Here is a 20,568-nt window from a genome sequence, read left to right as displayed (position 1 = left end):
TAAAAATGTTTGTGATTAAAAATTCGAAGACGAATATTTATGAATATGTATTTTTAAATGAAATTAAATTGAAGGAAATTCTGGAAATCAGTGACTATTTGAAATTAAAATTGAAAAAATAGTGAAATGTAGAATGGAAAAACAAATATTAAAAAAAGTATAACGCTAAACGGTATTATATAATAATATAATAACTCAGAGATGGTAAACATATGTAACGCATGCCAAAGTTGGCACGTAGGCTGAATTTTAACGGCACTAGAAAATATTTGTATTTAATTGTATTGCTTTACATATACTCGTAATAATAAAGAATTATAAAATGAAAAAATAAAAAAAATAGTAAACAAAATTCCATATTATTTCTATGTAATAAAGTTACTAATTAAATGATTTTTGAAAGTTTGGATCACACTTTTAGACATATTTTGAACATTTATAAAAAATTGACACATTCTATGTAAGTACCTTATTAATAAATGAAACGCAATAGCCACGTTTAAATTTTAAATAATGTCAAAGCATAAAAGTATGATAATTTTTATTGGCAATTTATATATTTTTGTAAAACATTCATTTCAAGCCCTGTTAAAGTATATTATATGTATTACTTATTCTATGTTTGCTATATAGATTATAAATATTCCTTTTAATAAAAAAAAAAATAAAAAATATGCATTTAATTTCTATTAAAGCCGACTCGCCTCGCAGTGGCCACTATGCTAGTGAATTATGTGGGCTTTTCCAAATACAGCTGGTAGTGAGTAGCGGGTTGTACATATACAAATAATATTTAAAGTTATTTCTGTTTAGTATAATATTAGAGATAAAAAAAAATAATTCAGAAATATTGAAGACATTAAAAAAAAAAAAAAAATCGCATTATTAAATAAATAACTATTATAAACTATGCATATATATTTTTTTAATTTTAATATTATATTCTGTTTTCATTAAGTGCAAAATATGAGCTATATTGTTTATAACAATTATTAATTTATGGGATCATGTTCTATAAAACTTCAAAAAAAGCATGCGTTTATAATTGAACACTAAATAATATATTCAAAACGAAATATATTTGAGGACGGTCAAATAGTTTTCTAATTTTTTATTATTCGCACGGTTTGTATATTATATAAGTTACACGAATAATGTTTTTTATTATTATGGTAAACTATTTCGGTAAGACCCAATTACATACGATAATTTTATTTCTTGCAAAGATAGATACACAAACACTGTACATGGATATGGAAAAAATCGCAAATTTTCCGGTGAACACCACATAGTGCATAGCACCATACTGGATAATATTTTTTTTTTTTATTTTTTATTGCGGTCGATTTTTCAACACCCTTCTTCTTTACTTCTTCGTCTCGAGGCGACCGTCGAAAATCGCTGGACGGCTACGCGAGAGAGGGGACCTTGCTCAAAACTGTCTTTATAGATCAACCGATTTTGTACGGTGAACGCGCGTGGGCCGCCGGGCACTCAGCTAAATATAAATTTGGATTTCGTCCAGGTGAGACGACACAGCGCAACGGCGAGTCTGCCAAGAGGCAGATAATATTCAAATAAAATACGTATTATGATACAATATTAAAATATTAGGTACGTACGCCGTGCCACAAAGTTCCCGCAGTTATACGTCACACGCGGTCGTTTGTCGTCGCGGTCGCCGTGCCGTAATATTATTATTGTTTTGCGGATTGTGTTCAATAAAATAATAATAATAATAAAACACGACCGTGTCCGCTGTAACTCAAAAATAATAAAATATAAAAAATCGAAATACGAAAACCGCGAACGGTCAATATATTATTTATCGAAACGTCACGACGATAATAATATTAAAACGTATAACGTTGCACGGTTAGCCGAATGCCGTCGTTATATTACAGTATAGCGTAGTAGATAATAATAATATATATATACGTATAATACGGTACGGGCAAACCTCGAGTGTTGTGGGTGCGTCGAATTTCGATCGGGGGCGGCGGCGGCGGTGGTGGTAAATTTATTTTTCCTTCTCCCGGACGAGATACCCGAGAGCGTCGGTCTCGCGCTGGCGACCTGCAGCTCTACCCACGCGATAATAACACCGTAGAATATTATATCATATTATAAATTTATATATATACAACGTCGTCGAGGCATTACCATCTCAAAAGTACAATAGATTGCAATAAGTGGCATAATAACGTTACGTCGTAGTAGATAGCCGCGCGCGGGACATCGCATAGTATTTCATCGCCGGCAATCATCATGTCTTGGTTTTTTTCGGCCGACGATGACGAGGAAGACGAAAACTTGCTCTTTAGCCCCGCGCTCATGGCCCGGAGGGCCAGTGAGAGTTGGATCGATACACCGCCAATAGAGGTATCTTTAAAAAAGATTTTTTTTCGAAACTATGTTTTTATTTTTAAATTTTTTTTTTCTATCGACGATAATATTAATAGCCCCGACAGCCGTCATCGTACCGTCGAAATATTGTCGCGGGCGTCTTTGGACGATGTAATATAATAATGTATTATGCGGACGTCCGGCGGGACCTCGGTCGGTTTTTAGAACTTTTGGCCGGCGTTTAACGTGCAGGCAGGTATACGTAGACAGTCGTACGCGCTCATTTCGATCGTCATTGCGTACGTTTTTGTCGTCCGATAGTATATATTACGGTTTCGCACGAATCAACACGGTTCGTACAAACACTTACACGCAGAAACTATTAAAGTCTAATAAACGCGAAACCTCCGCGTAAGCGTCCCGAACGGAAAATTCTTGAAAATCTGATTCTATTTTTAGGCTATAAGTTTAATAGTAAATTGTACATTTCCAATAATGAATACCATCTGAAAATCTTACTTTTTTTCCAGACCTATCGGTATTACCAATTATTGCAAACATTATTACACTTAAAACTGAAATCCGGTCAACTATAATAGTCCATTGTGGTTTTACTTCTCAATCATTGTTATTTGAACCATCGTCGGAAAGTGACAGCGATGATCTTTAACTCTTGTTCAAAAATTATCTAATGACAAAAATTACAATGTTTTCGATATTATCTAAAGCTTTCAATAATTTCTAATATTTTTACTGTTGCTATATTGCATATATTATTCTCGTTGGACCTTTATGTATAATCATTGATATTATAGGCACCTACTACCTGCATAGTATTTATATAATTTTACATTAAAAATTAATAGGACAATAAAATATAATATGTATCATGATTTTCAATTACATCTGTATAATATTGAACATTCATGCTACTTAAAATTTTTTTAACACTCCACAGATCAGGTTGTTCATTTTAACCATATTTTGTAAATATTCTCTATTACTGCAGTTGCCACATAATAATAAATATAAAAACAATTATATTAATTTTTATTATTAATTAATAGATACAATAATAGATAAATTAATTTAATTTAATAAATAATAACTTTTTAAAATTATTTACACTATCAGAAATTTGTATTGGTATCAAAGGTATTTTGGATGACCAATTTTGAGAAAATATTATGTTTATGGCACGCAGTCTTACGGTACTATTTTAAACTTAAACTTTCTCTAAGTAATTTAATTCGCTTCATAGCACCTACTTCATAGACCAACATTTCTGAACACCAAAAAATAATTAACTTCGAGTATATACTAATATTATCTAATATTGTACATCATTTACCGCAATTACATTCATCAGATATGATTTTGAGGTGTACACAGAAGAAGGTCCTAAACAAATGTTATATTAACATTTACAGAGCTCTATATTTAAATGGTATACGTCTGATGTAATATTATTTATTTTATCAACAAATACGATTAGGGTTAACTTAAATTTTAATTCAACAAAAGTTTAAAATTTTGAAAATAAAATGTTTCAACTGTTTGTTTTCTTATGACAGAGTTGTGATGCCTCAACCCAGAAAGTATTTGCAGTATAGAAACAGATTGTTAAGTAAACATTAATATTTTTTACGCAATGATAATATGATAAGTACGCGCCTATTATTATCAAATAAAATATAATATCATTACATTTAGGTTTCTTAATATTTATAATGGGATTTCTCTTAGGCGCTTACATCACTGTTGTATTAGTGTCATGATTATGGAATTTTTGCCCGTTGTGCGAATCTTGTCCAAATATTCGGAAGAGGGTGTTAATTATTAATATTCATTAACCAACACTGACAACCGTCTAGTGGTTATCATCGTCGTTTCAATGATATTAATTTATTCACAAAAAGCCGTATCGCATAAATGCATTATACAATATTATAATTCTGTAATCCAATGGCTGAGTATTAATATTTAATATTATTATTATTGGTTTAAGCAGCGGAAAACAATTTTTTGTACTCTTAGCTATGGTTTTAAGTGTTGTACGCATATGGAATAAATTTGAAATCAGCCAGACGGACAATGGTCGATTTCATTGGCGTAAATAGCGTTTATTTATTTTATTATTATTTTTTTTTTTTTTGGTTGGTTGGGAAGGGTAGTGAGGATTGAGTCCAATCCGATATATCATAAAAATAACATGGACTTTAAAAATGTTCTCGCTTCAATTGGATTAGCATTGCTATATTTTATGAGTAAATATATTTTTGTCAAAAAACTAAATAATAAAGTTTATATCATAATATATATTACGGCATACAGGGTTTATAAGGTTGTTTATCGACATGATACTACATAAATACGTTATAATATTACCAGTTACTGCTATAGCACGTAATATATTATGCAATATATATATATATATATATACAGGGTGATTCACTGTGCATGTTCACCCCTTGTTTTCTTTAAAATTATACTTAAAGATTTATTTTCAAATTTATGATTATTTTGTACTACTTAAATTTAAGGAGTGTCATATTATGTGAAGATGAAACTTCTGTTTATAAATTAGAAACCTCCCCGCCCTTTCTATTGTATATTATTTAATAAATCATCTTTCTGAAAACTTTAATGTATCAAAACAACTATTATTTTCAGTATTTTCGAGTTTTTAAACTTTGTGTTCTAAGAATATTATGCTTATGAAAATAAATTTAAAAGATATTAGTTAATATCAATCCATTAACATTTATTATTTGTAAAAATTGTTCATGATGCATTTATTATACACATAAGGCCCAATATATCTAAGATCTAACGCATATTATACATTATTGTAAAACCTTTAATTAGGATTATTATCTTAAATATAATAACATAAAGTTATCTATACATTTTAAATAACATAAATTATATCAACGTTTAAAAAAAATATCAATAAATATCAAAATAAGGTAAGGGGTTCTTGTTTGAAAAACAGATATTTGTATTGTCACAGGACACTTTTTAAATAGTACGAAAAATCTTAAAAATTTGAAAATGGCCTTTAAGTGTATATAGGTACATATTTTAACATTCCAAAAATCAAACTTAAATAAATGTATTAATGAATAGAAGTGATCGTTCTTGGTGAATATGCTATGTACAATATCTATAGGTAATTTATTAATTAATGAACCGTTTGAAATGCTGACTAGTGTCAATATCATTCTATTTATTAATAAAAAAAAAAAAAAAAATGTTCTCTCGTTACGAGCTCACTACCGCAGTAGGTAATCGTTTTTAGTTTTTATTTATTTTTTTACATATTTTCATTAATTGTTTCTAAAGTAGTTCTGGGTTGGCCTGAGCCAGTAGAGCCTCCCCGCTGCTGTTTGCTTAAATGACGACAAGCAGAATTCATTATAATATTATTATAAAGGTATATTGTTAATTACGATGTTATACCATCAACTTCTTCATATTATTCTCTTTATTATTACCTATTATCAAGTGCGCTTATCGTATTACGCAATATACCTATTCCCATCTAATATTAACCGGCGTATAGTCTGGCTGAATGAAATCATTATTATTGTTTAGCAATCTATATTCATATAACATATATATATATATAAATAAATAGCACGTCTGGTTATTCAATATGCCGTTGTTTTATAAACACAACGATTGTCAGGAGTCTAAGTTTTTCTGTCCACCGACTCGATTATCCACCAATTATATTATACTCACAGAAACAAAAAAATACAACTCCTCTGTACTCGGGATTAGAATTCTACAACAAACAATAATAACTCGGAGGTGATTGCCTCTCGAATCCCTTTGCCACGTCATCGCCACCGGGGTCTGTGTATAACAAAGATATTGTATTATACTATACTACTATAAAATATCATTACCCGTATGGGTACCTATATATATAAATATATATCTATATTACACACCGTAACCATTATTCGCGTCTCTCGTTTTGTCTCGTACTTGTGATACTGTAACACGGAGGCAGCTTACTACTTATGAGTATTATACTGCAGCATTGTTCTGCTGCAAGGAAACGAAGTGCGCGAAAATCGTACGCGCTCAGTAATAAGACCAGTCATTTCATCTGTTTATCAAATAATATATCGTTCACTTCCCACGATCTAAATTTTACTAGGTATTATAATATTATAACCAGTCTGGAGTTACCTATTATAAATTGCGATATATATATATATATTTAATGTACGGGATGATTTGTTGATCATACTCACTACCAATGAGCCTTTTTTTCTTTTCCAATACTTATGAGCCCTAGATAGTGCGGAAAGAATTTGCAATTTATAACATATTCCACCGGCTACTATACGTTTACAGAAAAATCGTGCTTGCCGGAAATATGTATACTGTTATATTATTGCGTTTAAACGGAAAAATTTTATTTGCATATGTTACGTCGACGACGTAATACGCTAAATTATATTTTTTTATCAATTTCGTTTCTCGTCTGAAATTCCTTCCCCATACAGTGCATGATCTAGACGTCTCGTAATCGAAGGACCTCGGAGAAATGTAAAGCATGGATAAGATTTATTATATTATTATACACGGGTACATTCTCAAAACACCACTCGAAGGAAAAAAATCAAAATAAAAAAAAAATCCCGCCGATAGATGAACATGACGATATAATAATATCATCATGTGTGTAGATAATATTATTATTATTTGTAATTTATTATTAGTTTAACCGTTAAAGTATCCGAGTGCGTACATTATATATATATATATATGTCCACTATTATTATTATTTTTTCTATTAAAGAATATCATATAATGTAGCTACGTAGTTTGTTATTTTTGCTATAACCACGATGTCCTCTCAATAGAACGAAGATAATACGTATGAGTCATTGTATTTTACTGGCAAGATAAAATATTGCATTAAACCGTTTTTATTTCCTCTGAAACGATTGTAACGAACGACAACCTAATGCGCACATTTAAAAATCAACTCTTGGATGACAAACACAATGAGATTTATAAATATCACGTAAACTGAAAAATACGGTGTTCAAGTATATTATCTATAATAATATGATATAATACATATAGTATACGTTGCTTCGGCGAAAACATAACCTGTTACACATATCGATGATGGAAAGGTAAAAGGTCATAAACGAAATTTGATATTTTTCGTATAGAGGGCAGAATTCTGTATCTATTGGTACAACTAGCGCTGTTTTTTCTATGATAATTTAACAGCAGTTTATTATCATTTGAAAATTTGGTCTAAACGCCGTCATAAACGATATGTTAATGATTTCGTTTTTCGCTTTTCTCGAACAATTAAAAATATTCGGAAAATTTCGTTCACGACCTTTTGCATTTCCACCATCGATATTATGAAATATAAGATCGTATTATTATATCCAATATATCCATTGCGGTTAAGCTATTTTCACGGGACGTATCGAATTTGATAAATATACTCATATTTTGTGGCTAATGGACTTGACGACAAGCTAAACATTCTTTCGGCGACCCGATAAAAATCGAATCACGTAATAAATATAATATGCGACACAAAATAAGTATATAAAAACTTAAAACTTTTAACTCCTAGATTTTGCTCTTTGGCGGAGCAAACTCAGGACAAAACGAATTAATTTATTATACCTACGTATATCGGCGGCGTCACGCCGCTGTCCCACATTTTTGCTTCGAACATAAAATTCCAAATCTATACACCACTAATAATAATTATTGGAAAAATAAGATTCCCTGATTATCCACGATATGGTTTATTCGATGTCACAATTATTACAGACAATGCGATTAGGTGTGTTTGTTTGTATTTTTAGTAGATTATAAAAATATATTATTTCCGAATTATGCGAGAATATTATTATTATTATTATTTATCGATGTTGTTTAGTGGTACAAACTTTTTTACTTAATCGAGTTGTCCTTTTTTTGTCTAGACGTAGTTTAAAATTAAATGTTGAGGTTTCCCTTTTAAATTAGTCATTTATTGCAAAGGGTTTTCATTAGGTTAAAAAATAACAATATTATAATGTAGAGGTCGTCTCATTTTGATTGAATATTTGTTTGAAAAAAAAATATAACTTTTACAGTAAATCACTGTGTTTTGAAAGGGTTAAACAATCAATACCGATTGACTTATTTACATCCGAACCCTTGTAAATCTAATAAAACCAAATCCGATGTCCTCGGGAAAAATTAATTACGATTTGTTAAATGCAGCGATGAATAATAATAATATGTACTCGTAATTACGGTGTGTTGTGATCTAACTGCAGTTAGGTCTTTCCTCAAAGGCGTGAAACGTCCCGACGCATTAAATAAAATGTATCGCATTTTTTTATACATTTTATATTTATATCGACAGCCTGATATTACAGTAGGTAGATGTGATGGACAAAACATGAACATCGTTAAAACACGCCATAGATTAATTAAGTGAATTGCTAACCAATATGTATCCGCATATGAGTTACATTTTGTACGGCTGAGTAGGTTTATAAAATATTATCATATGTCTAGGTAATATAATATTATTAACGTCAGAATAAACAATATAACTTAACGAGTAAGTACTACAAGTATACAAAGCACCTATTAAATTTCCAATTATTTCATTATTATTTTTACACATTTTATGATACAATAATAATATTATGTTCGGTAGAGGTATATTATAACTTATGCACAAGGAGACCTGACACGGTGGCCAAATGGGTGTTGGCTGCTGATCGAAAAAATAAAAAAATAGTACAATTTTTGTATCAGTAAGCAGTGGCGCTTGTGTGAGTTTTTACTGAACCATCCAAAGTCTTATGATAGGAAAATATTATGTAAAACGTATAACTGTGTGTTATGTACCTACTTAAAATGTACGAGTCGGGCAAAAATCGAGAGATTTATGTCTAGCGAATTTCAAACAATTATTGCAAACACGCGGTATCAAAGTCGAAATGTAATGGTATAGTATACGATTTACACGAATATTTTAAATCTTATAGATTTACGAAACTTTTGCATAGCGACAAAAAATATAATATTATATTTTAAAGTGTGAAATAGGATAGTTTGCTTTGATTTTCTGTATGTTATGGCACAGTTGCTATTTCAGTTTCAAATACTTGACATCGTCATACACCTTTTGTGATATTTTATCACATATACGTTTTGTCTGTGTCGCACACTATGCGAAACTCATAACACCTCTATAAATTTGCATAGCGTTATTTCTACTCCTCTAAAACTCATCATTCGTAATATTGTATAATATCGTCATTGGTGAATTTATTTAAATGAAATGGGACGCACGCAAAAACCAACAATATATTATGAATATATTTCTATTGTGACTCGACTGATAAACCACTATTAATACTAAATTACTAATATTAATATTATTATTAATCACATAATAATAATTAATATATTAAATTGTGCTGAGGTACTGTGTAAAGTTTGAAATAGCTTTATATAATTTCCGCCGAAAAAACTAATTAGCAAACAATTTTGTTTTTCATCAATTTAGAAAAACTTGACTGAACAACTTTGCTGAAAACCGTTTTTACAACGTAACAATATTATTATAATCGCTTTCATAATTAATATATTACACGCACCCCGATCCATAGGTTGTCGAAAAAGTATAAAATATGTATTTTAAGGAAATCTTGTATTGATCGTGTTCAATGTTTTTTTTTTCACTATTAGCCGCGGTTTGTTATAGCTTTTGATTTTGTCCACACACAGAGTTTACATAACTTATTATACGTCCGATTCTATCATTGTACACTCGTGTAAATTATATAGTGCTTTTATTTAAACGTGAATCGAACTATCGCATTCAATTTATTTTACAAAACAATTTTTAGTTATAAGCGTGATTTGTCAAAACTTTAAAATTCACTAAAATTTGGTTTAAAATATAAATAAGAAGGTATATTATATTGTTATCATAGGTTAAAACTTAAAGATCAAAAGTTTATTTAATTCAAGCATAAAAATGGGAACAGAGAATTTCGGGATTTATGCAAAATTTAAAGTTTTATAAATTATTCAAAAAAAAAATCTAAATTATTTAAATGTTTTGATTTTAGAAGTTTACGTGCTGTATATTATAATTTATAATTTATGTAAATCACTATAACGTATTAAAAAAAAAAAAGGATTGTGACTACGGCTGCTGCCAATAATGTGCATATATAATTATTACTAAAGTACGGTTAGACTGTTCATATCACGACCAAAGAAAACAAATCATTTAAAAAATTCATATATCGTTTTAGACAAAGTTATTAAATAAAAATAAGCTTTTCATGTATAGATTCTACTGAATTGTTTTTGATATTTTTTTTTAAATAAATATTATTTGGTATGAAAGTTATAAAAAAAAGACATGCATCCTAACATTAATATTCTAAAATTATAAATGTTGTTAGTAAATTATAATTTAAAATAAAAGCTGATAGTTATTATTATTTAACCCTTTCCCTGCTGAATTATTTTTTCCCAGTTCACAGCACTATGCTGGGACTAAATTTTATTTTTAAATATTTTTTTTTCATATTGTTTTAAATATTGTTATAGTTCAAATAATAACTATCAATAAAAATAAAAATTGTCTAGAAACTTTTTTAGCAGATATTAGTTAATTAAGTTAGTGATTGGCTCCCAAATAGTCGATAATGAACTATTATTTCAGTTTATCTTTAATAACAATTTGGGAACCCTGGAAAATCAAATAAATCATTTTGCTTATAACTTTTTTAATATTTATCATATATTTTTTTTTATTGTCTCTTTGGATTCGCCTAATTATTTACCATTTAATGATATTATCACATTATCGATAACACCTTTTGTTGATTTTTAAATGATAGGACGCGTATGTGCGTCCATAGTAATGAAAGGGTTAAATAGAATACTTAGTAGTATGTTATAATATTATTATCAATTATTATATAAAACATCGCGAGCAAAATTTATAAAAATATACTGAATATATTTATTTATATCGAATTATTATGTGATTCATTAATTCGTTTTCAATAATATTTAATATTATTTCGGATGTGTTTAAAAAAATAAAGTCTTTAAATTTATTATAATATACGTAATACATAGGCATTTAATAATAATTATTATTATATCGTCGCGAAATCAATAATATTTATGTGTTTGTACAGTTTCGTAACATAATATTTGAATGCCATCGTGTATACCCATTTTGTATTTTCATTTATTCAAAACAGCAAATCAAAATTTCTTGTAGCCAATCTGGATTGCATCGCAATATATAATATGGTGGCCGTATATCGGTGTATCAGTATATTTTGGGCCGTTGAGGGCAGAGAGTGCGTACAATAAATAATTGACCACCGTATCTGACTGCAGCACCGACTTTATACTATTGTAACAACCTAAAACTTATAGCTTACGATATATAGAGAAAAAAACTTAATCGGGAATAACACATAGAAACAAAACAAAAATCACTAAATTTATGTCCTTATACTTTGAGAAATCTTCTATGATTTAAAGTGCTACTAAGAACTGAAATCCTGATATGTATAAACAGTAAATACATTATAAAACCATTCATGACGTATGGTATCCAACTTTTGGGTATAGCCAAAAGTCAAATATAAATATCCATCAACCCTTCTGATCAATACGTTTACGCATTATCATACGTGAGCATTGGTGCGATAGCGATAACTCTCTACACAACTACTTAAAAATGCCAAAACTCCCTAAAGTAACCTCTCAATACAACAAAAAAATCTCCATAACGCCACCACAAAAAATACCCAAATCCATTTATTTACAATCATACCAATCACTATTTAATCCTATCATTCCCTGACACTGTCTAAAACGCAACTGTCGAAGAAACCTCTTAAATAAATAGTATAAAAAGTTTTAAATAAAAAAAACACATATAATTATAATGAGTTCTGAAATTTCAAATGGTGTCCAAAATCTAATATAACTTTTACGCATTGTATTGTTTGTCCTTTCTACCTGTGTGTAGATTGCAGACATATTATTTTATAATAAAAATAATAATAATTATAAAAAACACCTAAAACTAAACCACACCTTGTGTTGTAAACACATTTCTTAATAAAAAAAAATATATAGAGAGAGTAATATTCAGATTCGGTTACTCAATTACTTAATATATCAATGGTATTCAGCACAATTTGATACGACAATTCCTATAGATAATTTATTCGTTTAGAAAAGGGTTTCATGTTTAATTTCTAATCTTATTTTGTTGCTTAATTATTAACTAGTTTAATAGGAAATATTATTACCATAAGAAAATCCTACTTAATTAAACTATTAATTAATTATCGGAAAACTCAATTTCTCACGTCTTATTTATCTTTGTGAAAATTATAAGACGATAAGACGTAGTCCTCAAAAATTAGTACTTGAACACGTTTAACCATACTCGTAAGTATTATAGCAACAAATCACTATAATAAGGATAAAATAAACATTATTAAAATTAAAAATGACAAAATATTGGGATTTGTTTCATATATGTTTTTAAAAAGGATTTCATTGCAAATATTAAAAAAAAGGTAATATAAAAAACTAAATGTAAGACTAACCTCCAAATCAATACTAAAACCATGCTTACCTCAAAATATTTTCATAATAGACAACTAAGACCTACCAAATCGTACAGAAAAAAGACTATACTTATAGACGAGGTATTTATTTTTTTTCTCATCCAATTTAAGTAATGTATTAGAAAACGTATGTTATAACATCTAAAATGGCATGTAATATTATATTTTGAATATTGTGATAGTAACTTGAAAAAAAAATAGGTACCTATATTGAGACTAAAGTCAAAAAAAAAAAGATAATTAAATGAGTACCATTCTGATGTACATATTTAGGTGTCAAGTAGGTCACTATTATGGGTGTGTTAAATTTGAATTCAATGATATATTATTATTATCGTATAATAGGTATTAAAAACGATTTTGCGTGGAAACGAGCCTATATCACTAAAAGTGATATGTTTATTTAATAAAAATATTAAATTAAATTATTTTAATTTTATTATTATAGTAGGATGATAAAATATTATCAGAAAATATTACATTTAGTACTTATTTTTCATTAGTATTTAATTATTATAAAAAATATTGTATTTCTACGGTTATTCGTTTTCGAGTCAAAAATTGGATTTCTGTAAAAATTCCCATTTTTCCTTAATTTTTTGTTTGTTTTTCCCAATTATTAAAATAAGTACTAGGGATTTTTAAATTAGACTTTTACAAACCATAAACTAGATTCAGTTTTATATCTAAAAGCACTTAATTTTAAAATCGAAGCAATTGATCGAAAACTTATCGTGTACTCATCTACGAAAAAAAACCATCATAATAAAATCAATATATTCATTGCTCCGCTAAGAATCTAAAATAAAATATGAGTTGCCGCAGCTGAAAATGTTTATTACCTTTCATTTTTATGAGAAGTATTTTGGTATTAAAATCATATTATGTGCAGTAATAGTTGACGTGCATTAACATATTTAAATTAATTTTTATATTATTTCATTATTATACAACATCCATCAACCATAAGACCACTTTTAATATAAATTCTTGTATTTAAATTGTATCATATTATACCTAAGTATAATATTAAACCACTCAACAATTTATAGTGAGACTTAATCTTTTTAAAAACGTTTTAAATGTCTATTTATTTATTTCATAAAGAGGGATGAAATGAAAACTACACATGCATTTTTCGAAACGAATCAACAACTTAAATATTATGCTAAGTAAAAAAAGTTTTGGATTCAGAAAATAGTGATAAATGTAATAATAACAATATTATTATATAATGTTATAATAATATGTATTGTATGTATATTCGTATAAGGCACTTATAAGATATGATACTCATATATATTATATAATTGTTTTCTAAATTTATTTCAAAAATCAATTTTTAAACAAGATGAACTTGGTTTTAACGTAATATGAGAAATAATATTATATGAATATAAATGTAATCATAGTAATCATATTAATTCCATAATTTATTGTCAATCATATTTAAAACTTAACAATTATGTTATTTTATTGTCTTTGAATTAAAAATAATCAATCATAGTGACAACAGTATATTAAAATTCCTCACTACTAATAGTAAAGACGGACGAAATAATAGGACCTTACAACGGCATATTAATTACAGCGGTCAATATAATAGCGACTGTATGACAATAACTGTAGACGACTTTTAATTAAAAGGAAATATGATTTAATAGATTTGTTCATTATTATTCATTAGGTACATTATTTAAAGAGTTATCAAGAACTATAAACCATCATAGTTTACATCACATTTGTCATTTAATACATTTTGATCAAAATAAACCTGATCTTTCGATTCTTGACATTAGGTAGTGTTAAAATAAAATAGGTTCTTTCTACGCATTATAATTAAAAATGACTAGTTCATATGAATTGTATCGACCATACAATAACAATAAGATAATATTGAGTACAATATTATTAATTATTGTACTTTAATCAACCGAATAAAACGCTCTATAAATAATAATACCATCATATTATTTTAGTGCAAATATAGCGACACGATATTATCATATTTCGTTTAACTGAATTTTGTTTACCAAGAAATATGCATTTAACTAAAAACGACACACATTTCCGAGTGAAAAAACATATTGTCTCGTTATTTGTCTCTCGCAGACATATAAAACAATTAGATAGCCGACTCGATTTCATATCTGTTGCATTGCCGCATTTCGTCACACTGGAAATGTTTATAGTATAAAAGGTATACCTACGGCTTATCGCAGGCAAAGTGATAGTGTAAGTTTTATACAGTTCTTATGGATCGTTATTAAAATAATATATACATCGAATATTGACCGCTACCTATTATCAACATAAAAGTAATGTTATCAACGCGAACGTTGTCGTGTCATTTTATGTAAGCATTGTACTGGCCTGACAAATAGGGGAAGCCGCGTACGTCGTCAGAGCTATTCGTGTTATATGGCGAGTCGGTTATATAATATTATAGAGGTCGTATATTATTATTTTTATGTCTGCAGTTAATATTTATTCTTTAAAATAGATCTTTTGAACAATTCAATGTTTTGAGATAGCACGTCTGGATCGATTCCACGTGATTCACACGTAACGGCTTGAACGATTGAGCATTGTACGCATTATACAGGGCCGATCCGTGAATCGACTATGATGTGGAAAAAAAATAGATTGGCGTGGAGTTAAAAATACTGCAGAGTGAGTGAAAATACTCATAGACCGTGATTTACGTGATGCATCGGCGGTGGAGGCAAAAGGGTTTTTCAATATTCAGACCGCGGTATTATAATAATTTTTGTCGAACACGTCGCCAAAAGGGCGGTTAGACACGGTGGTACACTCACGGGGCGCCGGCGCTCGCCTCTATGGACCGACTTTCGATGATAATATTAATATGTTAAGAGGATTACTTAAGTGCTCTTTCCGGCGGCGGTGGCGCGCTAAACGTTGAAACGATGAAAGTGTCGGGATTATAATGATAAACGGTTGCCTCCGTTTGCGTATCCGAATACCCTCACACATGGCCACGTCGTTTTTACCTATACCCTTACACTACGCCTATTACCACCGGGTCCCAATTATTTTCCAACATCCCATCAACTGAACACTGGAACCAGTGCATTCGGAAATCGTGGATATGAATGTTTATTCTTTTACGTTAAACAGTAATGCCCAGTAATGCCGATACGGCAGTACATTATAATAGCCCCTCCCCTCTAAATAAAGTTCCTCACAAGCCAGAGCGTGCCCCGAAAAAGTAAATGAAAAGATGTGTTATACATCGTCAAAAATTAATAAGAATCGAAAAACGTGTCAATAACAGTCTCTATGCGACACATCGATCAGTCAATCAAAATACCACTATTTTGACGTATCACTCGATTGTTATTATTGTTTGACAACGTTGAATCATTTTCTGATACTTTGAATATTTGATAAATTGTCAGCGACTTTATTTTATTACTTGAAGTGATTTGGCATACATTAACCTCTATTTATTATTTAAGTATCAAACGCGAATTGTTTGCGCCAGAGGCTACAATTTCGACGAAACGGGGAACACATAACAACTCAGCACCCATAAAACTTGACCAGTTTTATTTTTATTTTTACGATTGAGTAGATGAGCGTTTTGGTAGCTTTAAATTTGCATTTTTTTAAGAACTTATAGTAAAAGAGGGAGCATTAGCCCACTAATTTTTTTCAAAATTTCAAATGTTTAATTATTGTTTAATACATAAAAAATATAATTTATTATTAAACAGCTTGAATTTATCTTGTTGGGTCTATAATCAGACAAATGCGATTCCTCATTTTCGACCGTAAACGAGGTGCATGTGAACTTTTTTTCGTTTTTTGTTTTAGCACTACCAGCATTATAATACATATTTTGATCTATATTAACCGTATTATTTTTTCCGCTGTATCATAGTAACACTGTCGATTCTATAATTTATATTTTTGCGGGTCAAGTCTGATAATTCTTATCAATTATTATACGTTTCAAAAACGCGTGATCAAATTGGTGAACAACCTTGAAAAATCATTATTTTACGACGAGAACGAATATTAATTAAGATTTAATTAGAAAAATTGTCTTAGCCAGATCAGTGTTCGAAATCAGCTGTTCTGTTTATTATATACTAAACTACTACACAGTTTCGTGAACGATATACAACACGGAACCTATAATACACGATGCTGCAGGCTAACCTAAATGCTGAACAACACTGAAGGTGTATTCGTTTTAGTAAAGGTAGACAGAGTCAATAAATACATTAAGGTCTACTGTTCCACAATATTATTATAGAAAACTCGAAATTTGTATATAAAAAACGTATAGGCTTCGGTAAGGTTTTCTCCTTAAACCTTTTTGTGATAATTGAATTTCATCACATATTGTTTGTTTGTTGATTGAACCATAAATGCAATGTTTCCTGGCAAAAAAAAAAACGCCGGGAAACATTTCAATATTTCCAATTATTCAAAACACCCACAGAACCCCAAAATATGGCCAAACTTCAGTTCTATTTGAATTCAACTACGTCGAACGGTATCGTCGAGCGTGATGTTTCAAGTACCTACCAATCTAGCTTATTAGCAACTTTATAAACTACGACGACGAAAAAATCGAAATCAATAAATTTGAACAATATTTCGTTTTTGCGCTGTTATGACGATCGAATAATAAGCCGTGTATTAAATGAACACTATATTCACGACCAAATACCAAATGAATGTATTAGACACAAAATAAATATACATCATCATCGTTGCAGTAAGACTAATACGTTTCTCGCATGGTCCGGAATAAAATCCACCGTATTTGCCGACGACGAGTGAAGAGTCTCGTAGAATTTTAATCGGCGGTGTAAAACGTTTTATTCGTGGTAATCGAATGTCAGCCGAGAACATCATCCCTTGACTTATATAACCACTTTATACACTCATATTATGTCGGCTTAAGTTCTAAATGTTTCACAACGTCCGTGGTTGTAATCTAATACATATTAAATTTGCAACAGACGCTAATATTATCGAATCTTATCCTCATGACGTGACGTTTAAAGTGAAAAATATTATCGTAGAATGTGTGAGGCGAAGTCTATAGAGCATCGTGCAGACGTCTGAGTTTTAGGAATTCCGGTAGATCATTTTTATTTTTCAATGTTAAAAATGCTTACGCTATTACGTTTATTGCGGTAATAATATAATACCTACCTTTTATTAATTATATCTTTCTATTTTCTTTTCAAATGTAATAAATCAACAGTACCACCTATCCTGTGCATGGGTCGTGGAAATACGTTTTCAAGATTTTTCTTTGAATCCTTTGTGACTTATACTTTTTATGTACACACCGTCGGATACAGAAATAATTATGCACTATCTAGCTGCTATGACTCAATGGCAGTATATGTGACGCGTGTACGTAATAATAATATGACTACGACTTCAGAATAACAATAATTTCATCGTATACACGATGTGTGCTAGCTTTACGTATTCGTTTAATTAGTGGTATGCATTTTGCGAATATACATTTTTTACATACACACGAATAGTCGTTCGTTATAGGTTTGGCATGCGACTAGACGGATAAAAATGAACTCACGCGGGCGGCGGTGACGACTTTTAAACATTGAATACAAATAATGACAAAAGTGTTTATTTATAAAAAGATAATTTATTCTTTGTACCGACTAATAAATAAAAAGAATTGATAAAATGTATACACTGCGTGAGGTGATAGACGGAGGAAATAATCAATGAGAGCTAATGCACTTTTTTTTTATTGGTAAAGACGTAATCCAAGGAATAGTAATAGGATATATCTTTCCTATTTACGTTATGTCAATTTATAATATATAAAAAAAAGTGCAATAATTTAGTATCTACGACAGTACCTATTTAAACTCTATTTTACACGAGTTTATGGCTAGTAACTTTTTAAAACAATGATTATTTTTTATAGAAGTACACCGTTTATAGCATCTGCAAACGGAATGTACAAGCACTAAATGGATGAAATACTTTATATTTATAAATCTGCGTAACCGTCTAATGTAAATAATGTAATAATATAATATACCTATTACCTACATAAAACGTTTAGTTTATATTTGCTTCTTTCGTGGGACTAAGAATCAAACTTGTGTATAAAACATTATTATTTTAATCGTATACATCTATAATATATGGATTAAATATCGTATAACGGTGTGTTGATGTGTATGTGTGTGTACAATTGGTAATTGGCGGAGTGCGTTCATCGAACCGCACTCTCATATTTGGTCGCCCAACGCAAAATGATGAAACGAATTTCATTTACATGAAAAACCAATTAACGGCCGGTAGTGAGAGTGTACACTACCGAGAATAATACTGCCATTCTCGTGATATGTATAATAAATACGAAATCTGAAATAACATATCACCTGCAACAGTTGTATTAATATATTCGCGTAAGTGATACACTGACGTACAATACTATATTATATTATATAGTGATACAATAATAATATTACGAATATAAATTAAATTCTAATCGTGTTCGCTTTGTAGAAGCGAAAAAAGCATTACGATTAAGACATGACAGTGGCGTAGCCAAGGGGTGGCTGAGAGAGCTGCAGCCCCCCCTAGAAATATTAAGAAAATTTAAAAATTATTTTAATTTCTAATGGTCTATGAAAATCACAACAAAAATCTTAAATTGTATTTTACAAAAATTGATCAGCCCCCCTCCCCACCGAAGAAAAATCCTGCTTAAGCCACTGTGGCATGATAACAGTAGAAAACAAAGAAAAAGAATTTAGTATTGACATTTAGACTGAATTTTGATAATATTTATAATTACTCTCATTATAATATTAAACATTGTTGAATGATACTTTGGACATTTATTTTTACAATCTCGATCGCGAATAATGATGTTAAGACATTTTATCTCAAACTTAATGCGTTTGTAGTCACTCGAATTATGTATATATCGGAATAAACGACGAAAATAAAAAACGCAATATATAATTACATCAAAATAATTCTATCATTGTTATTCGTTTCAGTCGGGGATTTACATTAAATCTCATTGTTGTATTAAGCACTGAGTTTATATTTTCTGCGAACATTGAATGTGTATGGATGCTGCAGTAATCTTATATTGTGTGTGTTCATTACGTCATCTTAAGAGGGTTTTTGTTTTATCTTTTGTGTCTTATTATTATTTAAACAATAACAAAACACTTGTAGTATACTAATTTGAATGTGTTAGCCGAGTAAAACAATATGGCTATTGACTATATTATCATTTATTACGGTACAATTATTATGCGTTCAATTAAAAATATACAAGACACCACAGCATAAGACGCGGATATTGTTTTGTGTTTTACTTGTTTGTTTTATAGTATACATACATTAAAAAGGAATTGGGTACCTTTTTCGCGCATTACATACACATAAGTGATATTTTAAACAATTTTTATCATAATATTACGTCTCGATTTTCACTGTTCGTCGCCGTTTATCGTACGCGAGATATTATCGTCGACAAATCCGAACGTTA

General features: G+C 29.5%; 1 protein-coding gene across 1 annotated transcript in view; it reads left to right on the top strand.

Annotated features, from left to right (window-relative positions):
- Positions 1-1,658: 1,658 nt before the first annotated feature.
- The window catches only part of LOC113560237, a 58,883-nt gene continuing 39,973 nt past the window's right edge, over positions 1,659-20,568 (top strand). Inside the window, exon 1 of the mRNA XM_026965999.1 lies at positions 1,659-2,382. Coding sequence (XP_026821800.1) covers positions 2,269-2,382 — 114 coding nt within the window. The 5' untranslated portion in view covers positions 1,659-2,268. The remainder of the gene's footprint in view (positions 2,383-20,568) is intronic.

Source organism: Rhopalosiphum maidis, chromosome 3, assembly GCF_003676215.2.
Source record: "Rhopalosiphum maidis isolate BTI-1 chromosome 3, ASM367621v3, whole genome shotgun sequence".
NCBI classification, from domain to species: domain Eukaryota; kingdom Metazoa; phylum Arthropoda; class Insecta; order Hemiptera; family Aphididae; genus Rhopalosiphum; species Rhopalosiphum maidis.
The sequence above is the reverse complement of the archived record's forward strand: the minus strand, read 5'-3'. Positions and strand labels throughout refer to the sequence as shown.